Source organism: Coregonus clupeaformis, chromosome 26 (assembly GCF_020615455.1).
Source record: "Coregonus clupeaformis isolate EN_2021a chromosome 26, ASM2061545v1, whole genome shotgun sequence".
NCBI lineage: Eukaryota > Metazoa > Chordata > Actinopteri > Salmoniformes > Salmonidae > Coregonus > Coregonus clupeaformis.
In genome coordinates, this window is record NC_059217.1 from 33,132,649 (window position 1) to 33,157,085 (window position 24,437).

Sequence of the window (24,437 nt, forward strand, 5' to 3'; positions counted from 1 at the left end):
GATATACAATGAGACTAAACCAGAGAAAGGGGGAGACACAGAGATAGAAGAGTGATGGCCCATCCTGTTATACAGTCAGCTCCAAAAGTATTGGGACAGTGACACATTGTTTGTTGTTTTGGCTCTGTACTCCAACACTTTGGATTTGAAATGAAACGATGACTATGAGGTTAAAGTGCAGACTTTAATTTCAGGGTATTTTCATCCATATCGGGTGAACCGTTCAGAAATTACAGCACTTCTTGTACATAGTCCCCCCCCCCCATTTTAGGGGACCAAAAGTATTGGGACAAATTCACTTGTGTATTAAAGTAGTAAAAAGTTAAGTATTTGGTCCCATATTCATAGAACGCAATGACTACATCAAGCTTGTGACTCTACACATTTGTTGGATGCATTTGCTGTGTGTTTTGGTTGTTTCAGATTAATTTGTGGCCAATAGAAATGAATGGTAAATACTGTATTGTCATTTTGGAATTACTTTTATTGTAAATAAGAATAGAATATGCTTCTAAACACTTCTACATTTACAATAAAAGTAATTCCAAAATGACAATACATTATTTACCATTCATTTCTATTGGGCACAAAATAATAGTTTTCTGACGACACAACAGTGGTAGGCCTGATCACCGACAACTATGAGACAGCCTATAGGGAGGAGGTCAGAGACAAAAACCTCTCCCTCAATGTGAGCAAGACAAAGGAGATGTTTGTGTACTACAGGAAAAGGAGGGCCGAACCGGCCCCCATTAACATAGACGGGGCTGTAGTGCAGCGTGTCGAGAGTTTAAAGTTCCTTGGTGTCCCCATCACCAACAAACTATCACCAAACACACCAAGACAGTCATGAAGAGGGCATGACAATGCCTTTTCCCCCTGAGGAGTCTGAAAAGATTTGGCATGGGTCCCCAGATCCTCAAAAAATTCAACAGCTGTACCATCGAGAGCATCCTGACCGGTTGCATCACCGCCTGGTATGGCAACTGCTCAGCATCCGACCGTAAGGCTCTACAGAGGGTAGTGCGTACGGCGCAATACATCACTGGGGCCAAGCTTCCTGCCATCCAGGACCTATATACTATGCAGTGTCAGAGGAAGGCCCAAAAACTTGTCAAAGTCCAGTCATCCAAGTCAGAGATTGTTCTCTCTGCTACCGCACGGCAAGCGGTACCGGAGCGCCATGTCTAGGTCCAAAAGGCTCCTTAACAGCTTCTACCCCCAAGCCATAAGACTGCTGAACAATTAATCAAATGGCTACCCGGACTATTTATATTGACCCCTCCTCGTTATTGTTATGTCATTTTATTGTGTTACTTTTTTTAAATTTAGTAAATATTTTCTTGACTCTATTTCTTGAACTGCATTGTTGGTTAAGGGCTTGTAAGTAAGCATTATACGGTAAGGTCTACACCTGTTGTATTCGGCACATGTGACAAATAAAATTTGATTTGAGATAAGTGAATTTGTCCGAATACTTTTGGTCCCCTAAAATGGGGGAACTATGTACAAAAAATGCTGTAATTTCTAAACGCTTCACCTGATATGAATGAAAATACCCTAAAATTAAAGACGACAGTCTGCACTTTAACTCCCATAGTCATTGAATCATTTAATATCCAAAGTGCTGGAGTACAGAGCCAAAACAACAACAAAAAATTGTCACTGTCCAAATACTTTTGGTGCGCACTGTATTACCTGTCACATTCCAGACACTTCCACACCTGCAGTGTGTCTCAAAGGGAGCACGATAATGGAGCAGTATGGGCATGGATGAAGGAGCTGCTAAAGTAACTGCCTTCAGAGAGCAGTGTGTGTGTGTGTGTGTGTGTGTGTTTGGAGACAAGAGCTTGAAGGAGCTGTTAAAGCCATTAACAGGTCAGTGAGGATAGAGGACCTGGTTAGGCTGTCAGGGCGTCTACTGTCGGATTAACACACAGCCAGAGAAATGAAGAACAACGCTCTACACACACTTTTCACACTGTATTGGCTCGGCTAGCACGCGCACACACACTCTGGCACACTGGCTCACTCTTACAGTCTCCACACTACTAATCTAACTGACAGAGTTGACTCAAGAGTCCTGAGGATCAACAATGGCATCATACAGGAGCCACACAGAGCATCAGTTTAAGGGTGGGGGTTTTAGGTAGTGTTGTGTACACTCACATAGGACAAACTCAGGGTGTAATGTGGAGCAGCGTTTAGGTAGTGTGTGTGTGTGTGAGAGAGAGGTGGTGATGAGAAGCAGACACGGCAGGCATCTGCATAGAAACAGAAACACAACAGTAGGGATCAGAGAGAGGCTACAGGAGTCAGAGCAGGGCTAGGGAACTGGGGCAAAGGGGGGAGTGGTGGAGGGCTTCACTGTACCTTTGTTTCTGAGTGCACTAAAGAAACAAGTGAGTGCAGATTTGTTAGTTCCACAAATGACTTTGTAATTTCAATGACAGGTATTCGTATCAACATTTTAGCTTTAATAATAAACAACTGTATTTACAGTGTTAAATATTAGTTTCTAGGGCACAACATGTGCTTCAGAAGTAGCTAAAAATTAATTTAGGCCCAATATAGGCTGTATCTCAATCAATAATAAAAATAAAAATAATTCTGGTGCTCCTAAATTTCATGTTGTGCTCCTAACTAAGTTGGGAGCACCAGCGCTACCAATGAAACATGTTAATTTAGAGACCTGGCGGAGGGGGTAACAGACGCCTTCAGAGGTAAATAAAATGTTCTACTTAGCATACCTGTGTGCTCTGGTGTCTGGAGCCATGTGGTGCCTGTCTGTCTGTCCGTGTGCATGTCTGTCCGTGTGCATGTCTGTCCGTGTGCATGTCTGTGTGCCTGCGTCTGTCTGTGTGCGTGCGTCTGTCCGTGTGCGTGCGTCTGTCCGTGTGCGTGCGTCTGTCCGTGTGCGTGCGTCTGTCCGTGTGCGCGTCGTCCTGTCGCGTGCCGTGCGTCGTCTGTCCGTGCGCGTCTGTCGTGCGTCGTCTGCGTGCGCGCGTCTGTCCGTGCGCGCGTCGTCTGTCCGTGCTCCTGCCGTGCGTCGTCTGTCCGTGTGTGTGCGTGCGTCTGTCCGTGTGCCTGCAGTGCGGTGGTGTGGGGTGGTGTGTGTGTGTGTGTGTGTGTCTGGGTGACTGAAAATATTTAAATTGACCATCCATCTGAGAAATTTACCGGACCCATATGCATTAGAATGGTTTGCTAATATGACTAGGATTGTGCCTTTGGCTTCTGGACAACGAAAGTTGATATGAAAACCAACAGGAGAGAAATACTGGTTACAGTGGCAGCTCTAACAGAACGTAGCAGACGTAGAAAGACGCCTGAGCGGATTTCCCACTTCCGTATTTCAAGGGAAATGGAAGTTAGATTGAAAATACTTTATCCCTGAAAACCGGATGCTAGCGTTTTCTTGCGACTGCATAGGCTATGGCAGCTCTGACAGAGAAGAGACATCCAGACCTCCTCCTGCTGAATGACTGGACAGCAATTTGTTCCCCAGCTCCCTGGGAGACCAGCTAGACCTCCTGCTGCTTGGTTGCAAACTTCCTAGATCATTAGATCATTACACAATCCCTGTTTGTCTGTGTATTGTTCCGAACTAAATGTCTGGCTCTGGTGCTCAAACGTCAGTTATTGGGACTTATTCTGTCACATGACTAATCCACTGCTTTGGGGATCAGTTACGTTTTCTACCCCTTCCCAAGAGAGAAACTCCCATGGTGTTTGAGTTGTAAACTGGCTACTGTAAATGTCCACCATTGGCTAGCTTGACTACTACTTCTGACAAAGAATGTTTGCTAGTAATTATTAGCTGTAAACATTCTATATAATTGTTCAATGCTGGCAATGTACACCGCAACCAAAGACAGTACAGTATGAAGATAGGCAGAAACTGCTTCTCCAATAGAAATCCCCGATCACATTTGTAGGCGATGTCATGGCGACGTTGGCTAGCTAAGCTCATGCGCAGAAACACGTCATCAGGTCTAACAGTTGTCTCGTGCCGAACTGCGCATGTGCAGGCCGTCGAATCAAAGATATAAGTTATTTTTGGACAAAAATGAAAACGTGTCAGTTTATCACTTTCTCGAGGTTGGAGTAATAACATGTTCAATTACTTAAGACATTGGCTCGAATCTAGGTTGTGCCTTTAGATTGAGAAAAGTAACAACTAAGGAAGAATTTTTCACTTCTCATTGACTTCTCAAACCCCAAACCCCAGCCTGGTCTGCTTGGCCTGTTTCGCAAGTGTTCCCGGAAGTCTTGCGATGTTGTGCCTCTGGGTTTAGAAACTCTGTGCCGCTTCCCTGTGTGTGTTAGCAGCTACCAGTGCCCTACATGTCTTGCTTTGTTGTTATGAATGAATCTGCCGCAAAACTATTTTCCTTTTTAGGGATAAAATATACAGGACTAGCACTCCTGGTATTTTGTCATCAACAATTGCATTTTTCATTTTTGGGAAAAGTTAACTATTGCATCACACTAACTCCTATTCCTTCATCCATTGCAGGGAAGCCCAGAGGAAGTCCAGGAGGCATCCAGCTAGCCAGTAGAAGAACACCATGCAGGGTGTGGTGGGGGTGAGACAGGGGTTGTCGTGGAGCCTGTGTGCCCTGCTCTGCCTCTCTCTCTGGGGGCTGAGCCAGTGCCGAGGCTCCAGACAGGCCAGAGAGACCAGGGTCCAGCCCAGGGACCATCCCATGCTCAGGGCCAAACGAGCTCCCGCTGAGGATGTCAAGAAGTGCTCCTACACCTTCCTGATTCCCGAGCAGAAGATCACAGGTCAGTGTTTTGTCTTCTGTGAAGAGTCTTTTTTTTTTTTTCCTGTCTTGTTTAGTGACTTTGAATGATTCTAATGTCCATCATCAGGCCCCATCTGTGCCAGTGCCACGGGCCCGGAGCCAGACAAGGAGCGTGTGACACGGATGGACATAGCTGACGTGAGAGAGGTGCTGTCCAAGCAGAGACGGGTGATTGAGACCATGCAGCTGGTGGTGGACGTGGACGGCAACATGGTGAACGAGATGAAGCTGCTGAGGAAAGAGAGCAGGAACATGAACTCCAGGGTGACCCAGCTTTACATGCAGCTGCTGCACGAGATCATCAGGAAGAGGGACAACTCTCTGGAGCTGGCCCAGCTGGAGACCCGGGTTCTCAACGTCACCTCAGAGATGCTGAGACTTGCCTCCCGCTACAAGGTTAGAACATCAAGGTGGAACTAGAACGCAATGTGCTTAATGCTACATTCATGTATAGATCAAATGAAATGAAGAAGCACGTTAGAAGAAAATCAACAGTGCCATAATATAGAAGCTTGAAAAAGACCAGAAAGCAATCATTTGATATAGTTTGAGGATATTTGGATATTCTATAACTAAATTAAGTGATTTGTGGCCTTTTGTTACCTTCTCTGTTCTGCAACCAGGAGCTGGAGGGGCGTTTCGCATTGATGGCGGGGGTGGTGAACAACCAGTCAGTGCTGATTGCTGCGTTGGAGGAGCAGTGTCTACGGACCCTGGGGCATAGTGAGCTACCTGTGGTCCCCCCGCTGGTCCAGGTGGTGCCAGAGAATATCCCTGTCAACAGCCGCTTTACCAACGAGATACAGAGGGACCACACCAACCGAGCCTTCCCACGTGGGTCACGCATGGACTCCCCCACTGCCTCCCCATTTGCACTCAACCCACCGCCACCGCAGGGCACGCTCACCTCAGACGGTATGTACCAAGTAGCGCTGGGAGGGGTGGTTAAGGTTAAATGAGAAAAACACTGAATCATTGGGTCCAATTATCACAGCATGTGAAATTGGTTGGAAGCTGTTGTATAGCACACTGTATTACTTATACAACTAATATAAGGACAGGACATGAGACGGGAGTAGAAATTAACGTGGGCATTGTTTTAATGCGTTTCACGGGAAGAACATTCCAAGCATTTCAACGTAGGTAAGCAAGGGGGGGGTTACAGGTGCCCTAAAGGGACAAAACTAGAATATCAATACACAACATATTCCTCCCCCTTTACCTTTGATGATTCATAAGGAAAAAGTAAATATTCACTGTTTTGCCTATTGTTTTCTTAATGTAAATAAATGAACTTTTCAGAATAACCTTTTCTAAACTAGGGATAGAGGGTAGACTGCCTCAGTCCCCAGACTTAACCCTGGGGTGTATTCTGCCCCAATGTCGGAGGTTAGTCTGAACTAAATAGTCAACCTGTCAGGGGGTCGTCTTTCTCTTGCAGGGTAATGACGACGTACAGGTGAGTCTACAGTCACATTATCTCTGAGTCTGAGTGGTGATGGTGTATGCCCAGACTGGGGTGCAACAGTACCCTGAGTAGGCACCCTGAGTAGGATCAGGTGAGTCTGGAGCACTTTCCACATTTGTAGGTTGCTGCAGTGGATGTTCAGGTGATAGCTTGTAGTCATGGTAGGTCTCCAGTAGCTGATCTTGGTTTGTCACTTGACAGGAGTCATCTGAGGTTGGTTCCTGGCAACAGTTGATCCACGTGTAGGACACAGGCCCTGTTTGTGCAACCACTGTGGCTGGTATCCACTTTGGACCTTTGCAGTAGTTCCGAGCAAGAACTCTCTCTCCAGCTATGAAGCTTCTGTCTTTTGCTTTGCTCCGTCTCTCCACCTGTGCTCTCTGTTGCGTCTGTACAACCTGTCTCGTCTTTGGAGGTCTCAGGAGGTCGAGTCGCGTGTGAAGCTGTCTTTTCATCATGGCTGACGCGGGTGCCACTTTGGTTGTAGCGTGGGGAGTGTTTCTGTAGGTTAACAGGAAGGTGTTTAGACGCCTATTGAGGGAGTCGTTCCCTTGTGATGATTTTAAAGCTTGCTTCATCGTTTGGACAAACCTTTCAGCGAGGCCGTTCGTTGCAGGGTGATACGGCGCTGACTTGATGTTCTGAATTCCATTTGCTTCCATGAATGACCGGAACTCTTCAGACACCAGTTGGGGGCCATTATAACTAACGAGTTGCGTTGGCAAGCCGAAGCGACTGAAAATTGACCGTAGCTCTTCGATGGTTCTCTCCGCTGAGGTGCTCTTCATCACTGTGACCTCAGGCCATTTGCTGTGTACGTCAACTACGACTAAGAACATACGATCCTCCAGTGGGCCTGCATAGTCTATGTGGACTCGCTGCCAAGGCTCCTCTGGGAAGTCCCATGGGTGTAGTGGCGCTAGCTGAGGCATGCTCCTCATCTTTTGACATGCAGAACATGACTTGACCTTGTCTTCGATAGCTGCATCCAGACCTGGCCACCAAAAGTAGCTGCGTGCAATCTCCTTCATTCGCACCATGCCACAGTGCCTTGAATGGAGTTCTTCAAGCACCTGCCTTCTCAGTAGCGGCGGTATGATGACTCGAAAACCCCATAGCAAGCATCCAAACTGAACTGTGAGCTCATTTCTCCTCACTAGGTAAGGTTGTAGGCTGTCCGACATCTCTCCTTTTCCACGAGTGACAATGTCCTTGACCTCAGACATCACTGGATCAGTGTGGGTGAACCTTTTCACTTGGACAGATGTACCTGGGGCGTTCGTCACTTCCTTGAAGTAGAAGATTTCAGCCTGGGAGTGCTCAGTGTGTGCGACAGGTAAAGGAAGCCTTGAGAGGCCATCTGCATTGCAGTGCTGCTCAGACCTTCTGTACTTGATATCATACTGGTGAGCAGATAACAATAACGCCCATCGCTGCATGCGGCTGGCTGCAAGCGACCAAATGCCGGTGTGGGGACCAAAGATGGAGGTGAGGGGTCTATGGTCCATCAGCAGTGTGAATCGTTGGCCAAACAGAAACTGATGAAATGTCTTAACTCCAAACACAATGGCGAGTGCTTCACACTCTATCTGTGCATAATTGCTCTCGGCTTTACTTAAGGTCCGTGATGCGAAAGCAATTGGCCTTGCCTCACCTGATGGCATGATGTGTGAGACAACCGCACCAACGCCATAAGGCGATGCATCACATGCCAATTGTAATGGCAAGTTGGGGTTGAAGTGGGTTAGGGCCTCTGACTGAGCTAAGGCTGTTTTCACTTTCTTGAAGGCCTCCTCACATCTGTCTGTCCACTTCCACTGTTTGGTTTTGTTCAAAAGTTCATGCAGTGGCTTTAACATGTTAGCTAGGTTTGGCACAAACTTTGCGCAGTATGTCAGTAGTCCTAAGAATGATCTCAGCTGACTCACGTTCTGTGGGGATGGAGCTTCTGCAACGGCCTTCACCTTCAATGGCGCCTTGTGGAGCCCTGCACTGTCGATGACGTGGCCTAGGTACTCAGAGGGCCGGAAAAACGTGCATTTGTCTTTCTGGACCCTCAGACCGTACTCCTCCAATCTCTGTAGTGTAGCGTTCAGGTTTCTCAGGTGCTCCTGCTCGTCTTTGCCGGTGATGAGTAGATCATCGAGGTAACATTGGACCCCAGTGAGCCCGCTCAGTATCTGGTCCATAGCTCTCTGAAACAAGGCCGGAGCGGAGGTGATTCCAAAAGGAAGCCTCCGGTACCTGTACAGTCCTTTGTGAGTCACTATGGTCAACAGTTCTTGTGACTCTTGGTCCACATGCATCTGTAGATAGACTTATGTCAGGCCTATCTTACTGAATATGTGTCCTCCAGCTAAACCAGAAAAGAGGTCGTCAATGAGGGGTAGTGGATATTTTTCAGCAGTCTAGACTGGATTAATGGTGACTTTGAAATCACCACAGAGTCTGAGTGATTCATCTTTTTTTATGACTGGAACAACGGGTGTAGCCCATTCACTAACATTCAGTGGATCCAATACTCCACTCTCGCGAGTCTGTTTAGCTCAATTTCAACTTTTGGTTTTATGGCGTATGGGACAGGTCTAGCTTTGAAGCATTTTGGCTTGCTGTCTGGTTTCACGGTCAGTTTAACTGTTATGTTCTTCATACTGCCAAGTTCTCCTTTGAACACATCCACGTGTTTCCTCAATATCCCTTGTAGGTTTGTGTCCTCTTTTGCAACCATGTGAATTTCCTGCCAGTTTAGTTTGATCTTTTCCAGCCATGTGCGTCCTAGCAATGCTGGATGGTTGCCTTTCACAATGTAGAGTGGTAGCTTTACCTTCTGTTTGTTGAGCTCCACTGTAACAATCACGCTTCCTCTCACTGGAACAATCTCACCGGTGTATGTTTTCAGTGTCATCTTTGTGGGCTGTAGTGTGAGGTGATGTAGTTTCTCCTTGTATACAGCCTCAGACAGCAAAGATATGGTTGCTCCAGTGTCCACTTGCATTCGTACTGCGTTTCCATCCAGTAGCGGTGTCACCCAGTACCCGTATCCATTGTCTGAAATTGACATAACATGCAAAGATTCTTCCCCTTCAGACAGGGTATCACTTTGTTCATCCTCTGTGTGCTCCATTTTATGCACTTTCTTTTTGTACTTCCTGAAGTCGCTTTTCCTTTGTTCAGTACTTTTGTTTGATTGTGTCTTTTTGTTTTTACATGCACGTTCGACGTGACCCTTTTTTCCACAACTTCTGCAGTCTTTGCACCAACACTCCTCTGCTTGGTGACCTGGTTTCCCACAGCGATAGCATTGCTTCCCACCTCCTGCCTTGGTTTTTAACTCCAGACACCTTATGCACTTTGGTCGATGCACTTAGCTGTTGTGCGTCTTTATTTGCCATTTCCATTGACGTACTCACTTCTATTGCTCTCTGCAATGTTAAGTTACACTCAGTCAAAAGGCGTTTCTGAATTGCCTCGCTGCGCATGCCACACACTAACCTATCAAGTATAGTGTCACTCATTGATCGCCCAAATTCAGTGTTCAGATAACTGTTTCAATACAGCCACAAACTGTGAGATTGATTCCCCCTCTTCTTGATTTCTCTTATGAAACCGGAATCTCTCTGCGATTATCAGTGGTTTGGGAGAATAATGTCCTTTTAAAAGGTAGCCACAATTTCATCATATGATTTATCACCAGGTTTTTCAGGCGTTACTAGGCTGCGCAGTAGATTGAATGTTTTTCCTCCCATAAGTCAAAAATATTGGCACAACGATTTCTGCTTTAATTCCATTTGCCAACACAAAGTACTCAAAACGTTCTGTGTAAGAACAGATTCATCAAATGTTCCTATATTTCCAATCAATGCAGACATTTTGGGTTTATTTTTCTTACTTTTAACTCACGATGACTTCACTTTCTCCCGCAGCAAAACTCTTCCCATCCCTCGAGGCTCTCGTTGCTGTGACATCAAAGGCTAGCTAGCATCACTCGACTGGCTAGGTCCACGTTATGTTTGCGTCTTTCTACAGCGGCAGACTTTCTGCCGAAGACGATGAGCACAAACGTGAGAACGTTTCTTCCTCGTTGCCAGTTTTGTTGTATAGCACACTGTATTACTTATACAACTAATATAAGGACAGGACATGAGACGGGAGTAGAAATTAACGTGGGCATTGTTTTAATGCGTTTCACAGGAAGAACATTCCAAGCATTTCAACGTAGGTAAGCAAGGGGGGGTTACAGGTGCCCTAAAGGGACACAACTAGAATATCAATACACAACAGAAGCAGTGCTGGTACTGTAATTTCAGAATTAGGCAGAAGCTAAGCTCACTGTAGGCCGGGCAGACATTTCACGTCTAATTGTCAGAAATGCAAAATTAGCATTGCGGTGGCCAATGATGCGTCTAATTCCCTGAATGCCTGGCGAGTGGGTAAACGGTCTGGCCATTCGGCCGGCTGTGGTCCAGTGGGTTCATACCTGGCAGGAGAGACTGAAGCAGTGAGATCACACATTCCTCTGAGTGCCTCTGGGACAGCTGGACTGGCTATAACCTGCTGCTTGCATGCGTGTGTGAGCATATGGAGTGGGTTCTGGAGAATTAAACTGAGCCTAAGAGTATGGGTTGAGTTTTGGGGCGTAACTATGGCTTTCTGGGCGTATGGCCGGGCTAAGCTCAGTGCTGGCTCAAATGCTGGTCAGATATACAAACTGAGATAAAGACAGCTTTACCTGCAATCCCAGAGGCACTCAGAGGAATGTGTGATCTCACTGCTTCAGTCTCTCCTGCCAGATATACAAACTGAGATAAAGACAGCTCTACCTGCAGTCCATCACTGAGCAGGCACAGAGACACGCACAGTCGCAAACACATTCCCACAGTTGGCTGCTGGGTGCCAGGCTACAACCTGGGCATATGATCTGAGCTATGGGTGGATGATGTAGGCAGTTTCCAGCATATGGGCCAGCTTAAGTAAGCCTTTCCTGAGAACAGGCAGATATACAGTGGGGATAAAGACAGCTCTACCTGCAGTTAATCACTGACCAGACACCCACACACCACTGAAAACAATCATAGAAACCTGGAAGCAGACCCCGATAAATATAGGTGCATGGAAATTAGAAAATGTATGTGCAAGCAAATAGGCCTATATATACACACTATATACTCAATCAAACCCATCTGGTGGGCCATATATACACACTATACAGTATATATTCAAATCAAACCCATCTGGTGGGCCAGGCCTAGATTACAGTCAGACAGAAGCAGTAAATTAGAGATCAACTGCAGGAAGCTAAGAGATGCTCTCCTTATCTGACTCAACTTGCTCTCCTGACTAGCCCCCACAAAATGAGAGTGAGATCATTTTCAGCATGAAACCAATTTGCAGGGTCATAATGCTTCTTGGAAATGCTTCTTTGAAAGATTGGGCAAGAGCATTTTATTATGACTGGAGATTTGGTTTCAAGACCACAGAAAGGGCTTAAACACACAGATGGCTGACAATTAAACTCACTGCAACTGTCACTCACTAGAACAGCCATACTGAACATGCGGACCGCGGTCCAGACCCAGAACAGGGTCAATACGGGCCACTGGTCCCGACTTAAAATAAATATAAACAGTGCCTTCAGAAAGTATTCACACCCCTTGACTTGTCGCACAATTTGTTGTGTTACAGACTGAATTTAAAATGGATTAAATTGAGATTTTGTGTCACTGGCCTACACACAATAACCCATAATATCGAAGTGGAATTATGTTTTTAGAAATTTACACAAATTTATAAAAAATGAAAAGCTGAAATGTCTTAAGTCAATAAGCATTCAACCCCTTTGTTATGGCAAGCCTAAATAAGTTCAGGAGTAAAAATGTGACTAGTTTCAGGAAACTAGGCATATGTCACGCGTTGAATATGGCCGGTGTCAGTAAACGTTGACAAAAAAAGCGTCATTAAATTGTTGCCAGCAGCACCGTTGCAGTCACCAACGCTCTGGATAACATAAAAACAGCCTAACCAGCTCTGCTAGGGCGAGTAAAATGGTCAGAGTGAGCAGTTTGTTTCTGGAAGTAGCTAGCAAGCTAGCAAACGTTAGCCAGTTAGCTTGACTGTTGTTAGGTCAGAACGTTCTATTCAACCCTACTTTTCAGCCAGAGTGTCCAGTGTGCGCTCCGAGAGCGAAACACTCTGAATTTACGAAAGGCCAATCTGATAACGCTCTGAGTTTACGAACGCCCAGAGCACACTCTGGCACTCCTGATTAAATTTACGAACACACCCGTAGTATAAACCAGCCTTTAGTCTTGAAATCTTTGGTTGTTTAGTACATAGCCTCACATGTGAATCCTTACAAGAGATGGGTGGGGCTAAAGCTTAAAAGGGTGTGAACGATGCTGAATGGGTGTAGACAAAGAAGAGCTCTCCAGTAGGTACCACAACATTCAAGTGCCATTTTCTCAAAAGTGAGGTTACAAGTTTATCAACTTTCAAAGCAGAATTACTTTCCCATTGTTCGTCAATTGTAGTGTATGATATACAATTTTCTAGCTCTGAGTTTCTACCTTTATCCAATGTAAAAAACAAAATTTCAAATTTTGCTACATAAGACCGAATCGAGCCGGTCGGTCACAAATGTGCTTAACAAGTCACATAATAAGTTGCATGACTCCCTCGGTGTGCAATAATAGTCTTTAACATGATTTTTGAATGACTACCTCATCTCTGTACCCCACTCATACAATTATCTGTAAGGTCCCTCAGTCGAGCAGTGAATTTCAAAACACAGGGATTTCACCATGAGGCCAATGGTCACTTTAAAAAAGTTAAGAGTTTAATGGCTGTGATAGGAGATAACTGAGGATGGATCAACATCGTAGTTACTCCACAATACTAACCTAATTGACAGAGTGAAAAGAAGGAAGCTTGTACAGAATAAAACATATTCTAAAACATGCATCCTGTTTGCAACAAGGCACTAAACTAATACTGCAAAAAATGTGGCAAAGCAATTCACTTTTTGTCCTGAATACAAAGTGTTATGTTTGGGGCAAATCCAATACCACACATTACTGAGTACCACTCTCCATATTTTCAAGCATAGTTGTGGCTGCATCATGTTATGGGTATGCTTGTAATCGTTAAGAACTTAGGAGTTTATCAGGATAAAAAAGAACTGGAATGGAGCTAAGCATAGGCAAAATCCTAGAGGAAAACGTGGTTCAGTCTGCTTTCCACCAGACACTGGCAGACGAATTCACCTTTCAGCAGGACAATAACCTAAAACACAAGGCTAAATCTACACGAGCTGCTTAGCAAGTAGACAGTGAATGTTCCTGAGTGGCAAAGTTACAGTTTTGACTTAAATGTACTTGAAAATCTATTGCAATACCTGAAAATGGTTGTCTACCAATGATCAACAAACAATTTGACAGAGCTTGAAGAATTTTTATAGAATAATGGGCAAATGTTGCACAATCCAGGTGTGGAAAGCTCTTCGACTTTCCCAGAAAGACGTACAGCTGTAATGGCTGCCAAAGGTGATTCTACAAAGGATTGACTCAGGGGTATGAATACTTATGTAAAATGAGATATTTCAGTATTTTATTTTCAATAGTTTGCAAACATTTAAAAAAAAACAACAACATGTTTTTACTCTGTCATTATTGGGTATTGTGTGTAGATGGGTGAGAAAAAAATAATATTTAATCCATTTTGAATTCAGGCTGTAACAACAAAATGTGGAATAAGTTAAGGGGTATGAATACTTTCTGAAGGGACATAAACGTCCTCTCACTGTCAACTGCGTTTATTTTCAGCAAACTTAACATGTGTAAATATTTGTATGAACATAAGATTCAACAACTGAGACATAAACCGAACAAGTTCCACAGACATGTGACTAACAGAAATTGAATAATGTGTCCCTGAACAAAGGGGGGGTCAAAATCAAAAGTAACAGTAAGTATCTTGTGTGGCCACCAGCTGCATTAAGTACTGCAGTGCATCTCCTCCTCATGGACTGCACCAGATTTGCCAGTTATTGCTGTGAGTTGTTACCCCACTCTTCCACCAAGGCACCTGCAAGTTCCCAGACATTTCTGCAGGGAATGGTCCTAGCCCTCCCCCTCCGATCCAACAGGTCCCAGACGTGCTCAATGGGATTGAGATCCGGGCTCTTCGCTGGCCATGGCAGAACATTGACATTCCTGTCTTGCAGGAAATCACGCACAGAACGAGCAGTATGGCTGGTGGCATTGTCATGCTGGAGGGTCATGTCAGGATGAACCTGCAGGAAGTGTACCACATGAGGGAGGAAGATGTCTTCCCTGTAACGCACAGCGTTGAGATTGCCTGCAATGACAACAAGCTCAGTCCGATGATGCTGTGACACACCGCCCCAGACCATGACGGACCCTCCACCTCCAAATCGATCCCGCTCCAGAGTACAGGCCTCGGTGTAACGCTCATTCCTTCGACAATAAACGCCAATCCGACCATCACCCCTGGTGAGACCATACCGCGACTCATCAGTGAAGAGCACTTTTTGCCAGTCCTGTCTGGTCCAGCGACGGTGGGTTTGTGCCCATAGGCAACGTTGTTGCTGGTGATGTCTGGTGAGGACCTGCCTTACAACAGGCCTACAAGCCCTCAGTCCAGCCTCTCTCAGCCTATTGCAGACAGTCTGAGCACTGATGGAGGGAATGTGCGTTCCTGGTGTAACTTGGGCAGTTGTTGTTGCCATCCTGTACCTGTCCCGCAGGTGTGATGTTTGGATGTACCGATCCTGTGCAGGTGTTGTTACAAGTGGTCTGCCACTGCGAGAACGATCAGCTGTCCGTCCTGTCTCCCTGTAGCGCTGTCTTCGGCGTCTCACAGTATGGACATTGCAATTTATTGCCCTGGCCACATCTGCAGTCCTCATGTCTCCTTGCAGCATGCCTAAGGAATGTTCACGCAGATGAGCAGGCACCATGGGCATCTTTCTTTTGGTGTTTTTCAGAGTCAGTACAAAGGCCTCTTTAGTGTCCTAAGTTTTCATAACTGTGACCTTAATTGCCTACCGTCTGTAAGCTGTTAGTGTCTTAACGACCGTTCCACAGGTGCATGTTCATTAATTGTTTATGGTTCATTGAACAAGCATGGGAAACAGTGTTTAAACCCTTTACAATGATGATCTGTGAAGTTATTTGGATTTTTACGAATAATCTTTGAAAGACTGAGTTTATAATATATACAGTATACAGTGCATTCAGAAAGTATTCAGACCCCTTGACTTTTTCCACATCTGGTTACAATACAGCCTTATTCTAAAATTGATTTAAAAACTTGTTTCCCTCATCAATCTACACACAATACTACATAATGACAAAGCAAAAACCTGGTTTAGAAATACCTTATTCACATAAGTATTCAGACCCTTTGCTATGAGACTCAAAAATTGAGCTCATGTGCATCCTGTTTCCATTGATAATCCTTGAGATGTTTCTACAACTTGATTGGAGTCCACCTGTGGTAAATACAATTGATTGGACATGATTTGGAAAGGCACACACCTGTCTATATAAGGTCCCACAGTTGACAGTGCATTTCAGAGCAAAAACCAAGCATTGAGGTCGAAGGAATTGTCCGTAGAGCGCAAAGACAGGATTGTGTCGAGGCACAGATCTGGGAAAGGGTACCAAAAATGTCTGTACCATTGAAGGTCCCCAAGAACACCGTGGCCTCCATCATTCTTAAATGTAAGAAGTTTGGAACTAACAAGACTCTTCCTAGAGCTGGCAATCGGGGGAGAAGCGCCTTGACCAAGAACCCGATGGTCACACTGACAGAGCTCCAGAGAACCCAGCAGGACAACTATCTCTGCAGCACTCCACCAATCAGGCCTTTATGGTAGAGTGGCCAGACGGAAGCCACTCAGTAAACGGCACATGACAGCTCGCTTGGAGTTTGCCAAAAGGCACCTAAAGGACTCTCAGGCCATTAGAAACAAGAGTCTCTGGTCTGATGAAACGAAGATTAAACTCTTTGGCCTGAATGGCCAATACCATCCCTACGGTGAAGCATGGTGGTGGCAGCATCATGCTGTGGGGATGTTTTTCAGCGGCAGGGACTGGAAGACTACTCAGGATCGAGGGAAAGATGAACGGAGCAAAGTACAGAGAGGTCCTTCATGAAAACCTGCTCCAGAGCACTCAGGACCCCAGACTGGGGCGAAGGTTCACCTTCCAACAGGACAACAACCCTAAGCACACAGCCAAGACAACGCAGGAGTGGCTTCGGGACAAGTCTCTGAATGTCCTTGAGTGGCCCAGCCAGAGCCCGGACTTGAACCTGATTGAACATCGCTGGAGAGACCTGAAAATAGCTGTGCAGCGACACTCCCCATCCAGCCTGACAGAGCTTGAGAGGATCTGCAGAGAAGAATGGGAGAAACTCCCCAAATACAGGTCTGTCAAGCTTGTAGCGTCATACCCAAGAAGACTTATGTCTATTACAGCATATTGGATGACTGTCATTCATACTCCATTCACTCCAAATGTTATAATTTATGCTGCTGCTTTTGCGAGTGTGGAGCGTGTAGCTTGTTGTTGACCAATCATAAGTCATCAAAACGGCAATAGGCTACAGTCATAGAGCCTCCGTGTGTGGCAAAAGTTAGGAGATATCTAATGAACACTAGAACCGTCATAGGCCAACGGCCACTGACATTTGATTTAATTAACCCCCCCCCACACACACACACACACACACACACACACACACACACAAAAAGCAATGTCCTGCTCCTTCCCTGACTTTTCCTAAATGTTTGTATTTTACATTTGTCAGAATTTTGAGTCTTTTTTCCAGTTTTTTTTATACCTATTCCCAACTTAACCTGACTAGACAATGCGCTGTAGGACTTTGGTACCCAGGCCAGACGTTAATGAGTCTCTCTTTCCTCACTGAATGAATGACAAATGGATGATAACTGCACGTTACTTCACAATAATAATTGTATTAGCCCTAACTGAATGATAAGGAGGGTGAAGAGGTTGATTTAATTTAGAACAATAGTAGTGTAATGATGAGTTTGGTTATGCCGATTTATCATCGTTGGCGCTCATGTAAAAAATATGACCGCGTGCCTTGCGGGTTGATACCATTCTCTTTTACGGGACTATTTTATTTACTGTAACTCTATTACTAATCACATTTATTGTAAGGGAAATGAAAACATGCTACGTGTTGCAGTAGGCCTTTAGAATAATGCAAAACATATCCTTGACTCTATCCAAGTTGATGAGTGGGAAACAAATGATGCCAGTCACCCTCCACAGCCGGACCAGCCTGCCTAGCCTGACCAGCCTCCACAACCGGCCCATAGAAACTACACCTAAACTATACCCAAACTAATTTCACACATAAGTTAACCTATAGACAAGTTTAAATTGACAATAGTCTGATGAGTGACAGTATTATCAATTGTCAAATTGTACACAAAGAGATGGGCACATCTTGTAATTGACAGATGCAGGGAAAGGAGCATCACTTTATCAAATCCTCCTTCAGAGTCTAATGCAGGTAAAACATTTTGATTTCTATATAGTATCAGAAAGAACATATTTTGCAGTTTCTGAAACAAACTCACAACCCTGGCGTTGCAAGCACCATGCTCTACCAACTGAGCTACACGGGGCCTACACAGGCTCATCACTTTGTTCGTTGTATAATTCCTTATAGTATCTACGCGCTCTCCGCTCACCTTTTCCATTAGCTTGTGGACTTCAGTGCACAACACAACAGCTGTCTGTGACCAGGCGAAAAAACCTTTCAAGGCTAAACCTCCATACCAAAACCGCTACACAGCCTACATTGTTGTCACCATATTAGCTAACGTCATAGTCAACATAACTACTAGAACTAACGCGTTAGTAAACCCACAATCAAATCCACGTGTACAATCATGCAAAACAGTGTACAGTAAGCAGTTCAGCAATAAATTAATACAACCGAAATCTTACCTTGAGTTGGAAGAGTTGCACTGTTGGATAGCCTTAGCCAGCTAGCTAGCTAACATAAATAGCATTTCTCGCTGTTTGAGTCAGGTTGTTGAGTAGGCTAAATAAGCTGCATTAGGTAGCTAAGTAAGTGAAAGGTAAACTAAGAAGAGAAAAAAACAATGAAATAAATAAAAAAAACTGCTGCTTCTCTCATAAAAAATGTCAAAACTGTTCAACTATTGTCTCTCTCTCTCTCTCCGAGTCAACTACTCATCACATGTTATGCACTGCTAGCTAGCTGTAGCTTAAGCTTTCAGTACTAGAGTCATTCTCTGATCCTTTGGTTGGATGGACAACATGTCAGTTCATGCTGCAAGAGCTCTGACAGGTTGGAGGACGTCCTTCGGAAGTGGTCATAATTACTGTGTAAGACTATGGAAGGCAGAGAGAACCATGAGCCTCCTAAGTTTTGTATAGAAGTCCTCTGTACCCAGAGGAGGATGGAAAATAGCTGTCCTCCAGCTACACCCTGCTGCTACCCCAGATAGTGCTTTTGAGGCTACTGTAGACCTTCATTGCAAAACAATGTGTTTTAATCAGTTATTTGGTGACATTAATATATTTAGTAATGTTTTATCTAAAAAGGATAACTTTAATGTTTCACAAAAAAAAAAAAAAGACATTCACTGAGTAAATTTTACATTTACATTTTAGTCATTTAGCAGACACTTATCCAGAGCGACTTACAGTAGTGAGTGCTTACATTTTTCGTACTGGTCCTCTGTGGGAATAGAACCCACAACCCTGGCGTTGCAAGTGCCATGCTCTACCAACTAAGCCACACGGGCCCTCCCCGGATAGTCTGGATGGTCCACTGAGAGAGAGACCGACAGTATCACAGACATCTAAATCATACACATCATATCAGAGCTCCTCCACTCTGAAACGTAGCCCAAATAAATCTACTCATCTTCTTTCGTTCTGGACACTGATTGTTTGGTCCCAAAAGCAACAAGAAAGAGAGAGCGATGAATTGTTCCTGCTATGTGAGGAAAAGCAATACGATCATCTATCATGAATCTCTGTGAGTGGAGCCAGGCTGAATCCTCTTCTGTTGAGGGTTTAACGCTCAAAAAACACATGGCTGGTTCACCTCAATACACAGACCTGCACCACACTCTGGATTGGCCAATCCCTGCTCAAACCACTAGGGTAACATTAGATATTCCCCTGTTTTTTACTTGGAGAGAGAGATAGACGGAGAGGGAGAGAGAGAATGAAAGAAAGAGTCCAAGAGAGCTATAGACAGAAAGAAAGCCTCAAGACAGAAGTGGTCTAGATGAAGACGTATGGTTACTGGAATAATATGTCCCGGTTCTGTGAGGTTTTAGGTACAGTGAGGGAAAAAAGTATTTGATCCACTGCTGATTTTGTACGTTTGCCCACTGACAAAGAAATGATCAGTCTATAATTTTAATGGTAGGTTTATTTGAACAGTGAGACAGAATAACAAAAAAATCCAGAAAAACGCATGTCAAAAATGTTATAAATTGATTTGCATTTTAATGAAGGAAATAAGTATTTGACCCCTCTGCAAAACATGACTTAGTACTTGGTGGCAAAACCCTTGTTGGCAATCACAGAGGTCAGACATTTCTTGTAGTTGGCCACCAGGTTTGCACACATCTCAGGAGGGATTTTATCCCACTCCTCTTTGCAGATCTTCTCCAAGTCATTAAGGTTTCGAGTCTGACGTTTGGCAACTCGAACCTTCAGCTCCCTCCACAGATTTTCTATGGAATTAAGGTCTGGAGACTGGCTAGGCCACTCCAGGACCTTAATGTGCTTCTTGTTGAGCCACTCCTTTGTTGCCTTGGCCGTGTGTTTTGGGTCATTGTCATGCTGGAATACCCATCCACGACCCATTTTCTATGCCCTGGCTGAAGGAAGGAGGTTCTCACCCAAGATTTGACGGTACATGGCCCCGTCCATCGTCCCTTTGATGCGGTGAAGTTGTCCTGTCCCCTTAGCAGAAAAACACCCCCAAAGCATGTTTCCACCTCCATGTTTGACGGTGGGGATGGTGTTCTTGAGGTCATAGGCAGCATTCCTCCTCCTCCAAACACGGCGAGTTGAGTTGATGCCAGAGAGCTCCATTTTGGTCTCATCTGACCACAACACTTTCACCCAGTTCTCCTCTGAATCATTCAGATGTTCATTGGCAAACTTCAGACGGGCATGTATATGTGCTTTCTTGAGCAGGAGGACCTTGCGGGCACTGCAGGATTTCAGTCCTTCACGGCGTAGTGTGTTACCAATTGTTTTCTTGGTGACTATGGTCCCAACTGCCTTGAGATCATTGACAAGATCCTCCCGTGTAGTTCTGGGCTGATTCCTCACCGTTCTCATGATCATTGCAACTCCACAAGGTGAGATCTTGCATGGAGCCCCAGGCCGAGGGAGATTGACAGTTATTTTGTGTTTCTTCCATTTGCAAATAATCGCACCAACTGTTGTCACCTTCTCACCAAGCTGCTTGGTGATGGTCTTGTAGCCCATTAGAGCCTTGTGTAGGTCTACAATCTTGTCCCTGACATCCTTGGAGAGCTCTTTGGTCTTGGCCATGGTGGAGAGTTTGGAATCTGATTGATTGATTGCTTCTGTGGACAGGTGTCTTTTATACAGGTAACAAGCTGAGATTAGGAGCACTCCTTTAAGAGTGTGCTCCTAATCTCAGCTGTTACCTGTATAAAAGACACCTGGGAGCCAGAAATCTTTCTGATTGAGAGGGGGTCAAATACTTATTTCCCTCATTAAAATGCTAATCAATTTATAACATTTTTGACATGTGTTTTTCTGGATTTCTTTGTTGTTATTCTGTCTCTCACTGTTCAAATAAACCTACCATTAAAATTATAGACTGATCATTTCTTTGTCAGTGGGCAAACGTACAAAATCAGCAGGGGATCAAATACTTTTTTCCCTCACTGTATGTGTATGAGGCACTACTGTGGCTCTGTCCTCCCTGTACACACACACACACAGCACACCCAGCCTGAGAAAGCTATCTTCTTTGTGCCTCGGGCAGCATGTCTTCATGACTGCTCAATACACATCATTCACACAGGAGCGGGAAATAAGCAGGGTTTAGATAGAGCTGGGGATCTAAGTACAGAGCTAATGTCGGTGTCTGTCTGTCTGTCTGGTAACATAAGGCTGTATGGTGGTCTGGGCAGGAAAGGGGCTCACGCATCGTAACTACTCCTTCCCCTCCCCCTAAGCTAGGGGGTCTTGGCAAGCGATGCCTTCCTTTCTCTGTCTCGGTCTCTCTGTCAGCCCAGCGGGGGCAACATAATGTATTTAGCGTGTGTGTGATGAAAGAAGACATCTTGTTCACCTGAGGCAAGATACGGTATGGTAGAGTGATTAGTGAAGAGGATGTTACATCATAGAAGCAGTACTAACAGAGTAGAGACGCTGGCTTTGGGCTCTGGTCAAAACGAGTGCATTATATAGGGAATAGGGTGCCATATTAGATGCAGGCACTGACCCATTTCTCCCTCCCCCTCTCCCAGGTCCATTTAAGGATTGCTACCAGGTGCGCCAGGCAGGCCACAGCACCAGTGGGATGTACCTGCTTAAGTCTGAGGGCAGTGACCAGCTGATCCAGGCCTGGTGTGAACATGGCCTAGACAACGGAGGCTGGACTGTGCTACAGAGGAGGAAGGACGGATCCGTCAACTTCTTCAGGAACTGGGAGAATTACAAGGTACTATAGCGCAGAGGATAACGCACACTGACACACACACACTCCGAACATAAACATCTGGATATGTATGTATATTGTTAAGCACTGAGCCATTGGAGCTAAGTCCAGCCCTCTCCCTCTGACCTCTAACCAGAAGCCACTCAGCTGTGACCCCAGCAGGGACATGGAGGGAGGGGCTGATGTAGGTGGCTCCATGTTCCCCTTATCACCCCTCATAACCATAACCAAGCCCATAACCAAGTCCACTCCGCCACCACATTCTGAGGCTGCTAACACACACTCCATCACTCTGGAGAAAGCCCTGGCACGGAGCCACACATGCGCACGCGCACACGCACACAACCATTATGCCCCCATGGGCAGGCAAGGAAATCAGACTCCTTCCCTCCTCGCTCTCTCTCCCTCCATCCCTCCTGCTTTTCTCTCGGCATCATCACTGAGATCTTATCTGGACCCAACACACCCAGCAGTGTGTGTGACTGTGTGTGTGTGTGTGTGTGTAGCCCCCATAGTCGTTCTCCCCTGCCACAGCCAGTAATTCACCTTGACTGGGAAGGCAGAACTTTGACACATTATCGTCTCCAACAGGGAACCGATTCAATTCTCTTCCATTGATTCTGAAGGTCTGGTTTCCTTTAACACAATGATGTGGCATGTAATCATATTACTGGAGTCTACCCTCTGTGATTTACCCTCTCTTTGTCCTCTGAGCGTGACTATTTAGACTGTCTGCAGACAGAGGTGTGGTCCCTTCTGCTCCTGACTAGAAACAGTGCTGTTAGTTAGGCTAGTTGGTGGGTGAAAGCAGCATTGCAAAAGCTTTAGCTGGGACACTACACGACTCACAGTCCTGTAACCGTTTATTAGAAACCCTTGGAGCCTGGAAATCATCTATATTATAACCTGCTCTGTGTGTGTGTGTGTGTGTGTGTGTGTGTGTGTGTGTGTGTGTGTGTGTGTGTGTGTGTCTCCCCCTACAGAAAGGCTTTGGGAACATTGACAGTGAGTACTGGCTGGGTCTGGAGAACATCTATAACCTAGGGAAGCAGGGGGACTACAGGTTGCTGGTAGAGCTGGAGGACTGGGTGGGGAAGAAGGTGTATGCTGAGTACAGCAGCTTCCACCTGGAGCCTGAGAGTGAGGGCTACCGCCTGAGACTGGGCACCTACCAGGGAAACGCTGGAGACTCCCTCAGCAGCCACAACGGGAAAATGTTCACCACGCTGGACAGGGACAAGGACGCTTTCTCAGGTAAAGTGTGGCAAAATAGGGATGTACGCTAGAATACAAGTACAATACTGTACTTGTATGCTAACCCACTGCTATGCTACAATACTAGTCTCCCAAGAATACCGTTTCACAAGCTTCTTTGTACTGTGATCCATCTCTAACATCCCTGCTCAAGTGATAGCTAGCACTAGAATATGCTGTACCACTAAGCCCCCTTCTCTCCTCCTCTCCCCTCCCTAGGTAACTGTGCCCACTTCCATAAGGGTGGCTGGTGGTACAATGCCTGTGGCCAGACCAACCTAAACGGTGTATGGTACAGCGGAGGGGTTTACCGTAGTAAGTTCCAGGATGGAATCTTCTGGGCCGAGTACGGAGGAGGGTTCTACTCCCTGAAGTCCGTCCGCATGATGATCCGACCTATCGACTGAGCCTGGATCAGGCTCTATCCCCTTACCTACGCCATGACCTTTGACTCATCATGACCCCTACCCTCCCACCCCACCCCCTAGACTCCCGACCCCTCTCAGTTTCTCTACCAAGCTACCCTTCATCTCCATGCTTCATTCCATCCTTCCATTCTCAAGTGGGTCAGAGAAGTCGATTTCAACAGTCACTGCCCAAATCATGCTTCATGGAAACCCTGGTTATTTTTGACCCTCTCTGGACAGAAGACACAGCGTTCTGCCACGTTTCAGCTGTGCTCCTATTGAGTCCTCTCTAACATGGCCAGACAACCACATAATAATGCTGTGACAGACAGCAGAGGACAGCCAGAGTATGGATTCTAACACAGAGCTATCTGCCACTGCCTTCTACAACAGTCTCTATGTATACAGTATGTTACTCCACCTTGTTACAGTTCAATACGCTATGAAGGTGATTACTCTAGGAATTTTGGAGATTACTTACAGTGAGGGAAAAAAGTATTTGATCCCCTGCTGATTTTGTACGTTTGCCCACTGACAAAGAAATGATCAGTCTATAATTTTAATGGTAGGTTTATTTGAACAGTGAGAGACAGAATAACAACAAAGAAATCCAGAAAAACACATGTCAAAAATGTTATAATAAATCGATTTGCATTTTAAATGAGGGAAATAAGTATTTGACCCCCTCTCAGTCAGAAAGATTTCTGGCTCCCAGGTGTCTTTTATACAGGTAACGAGCTGAGATTA

General features: G+C 45.3%; 2 protein-coding genes across 5 annotated transcripts in view; one reads left to right on the forward strand and one right to left on the reverse strand.

Annotated features, from left to right (window-relative positions):
* Positions 1–24,233, forward strand: part of LOC121540201 (angiopoietin-related protein 1-like) — a 33,652-nt gene extending 9,419 nt beyond the window's left edge. Inside the window, exons 2-7 of the mRNA XM_041848889.1 lie at positions 4,520–4,791; positions 4,879–5,207; positions 5,435–5,726; positions 21,839–22,032; positions 23,013–23,283; positions 23,503–24,233. Coding sequence (XP_041704823.1) covers positions 4,572–4,791; positions 4,879–5,207; positions 5,435–5,726; positions 21,839–22,032; positions 23,013–23,283; positions 23,503–23,690 — 1,494 coding nt within the window. The 5' untranslated portion in view covers positions 4,520–4,571 and the 3' untranslated portion in view covers positions 23,691–24,233. The remainder of the gene's footprint in view (positions 1–4,519; positions 4,792–4,878; positions 5,208–5,434; positions 5,727–21,838; positions 22,033–23,012; positions 23,284–23,502) is intronic.
* LOC121540200 (ras-specific guanine nucleotide-releasing factor RalGPS2-like) overlaps positions 1–24,437 on the reverse strand; it is a 138,009-nt gene that overhangs the window by 39,831 nt on the left and 73,741 nt on the right. The gene's annotated exons all lie outside the window — the stretch shown is intronic.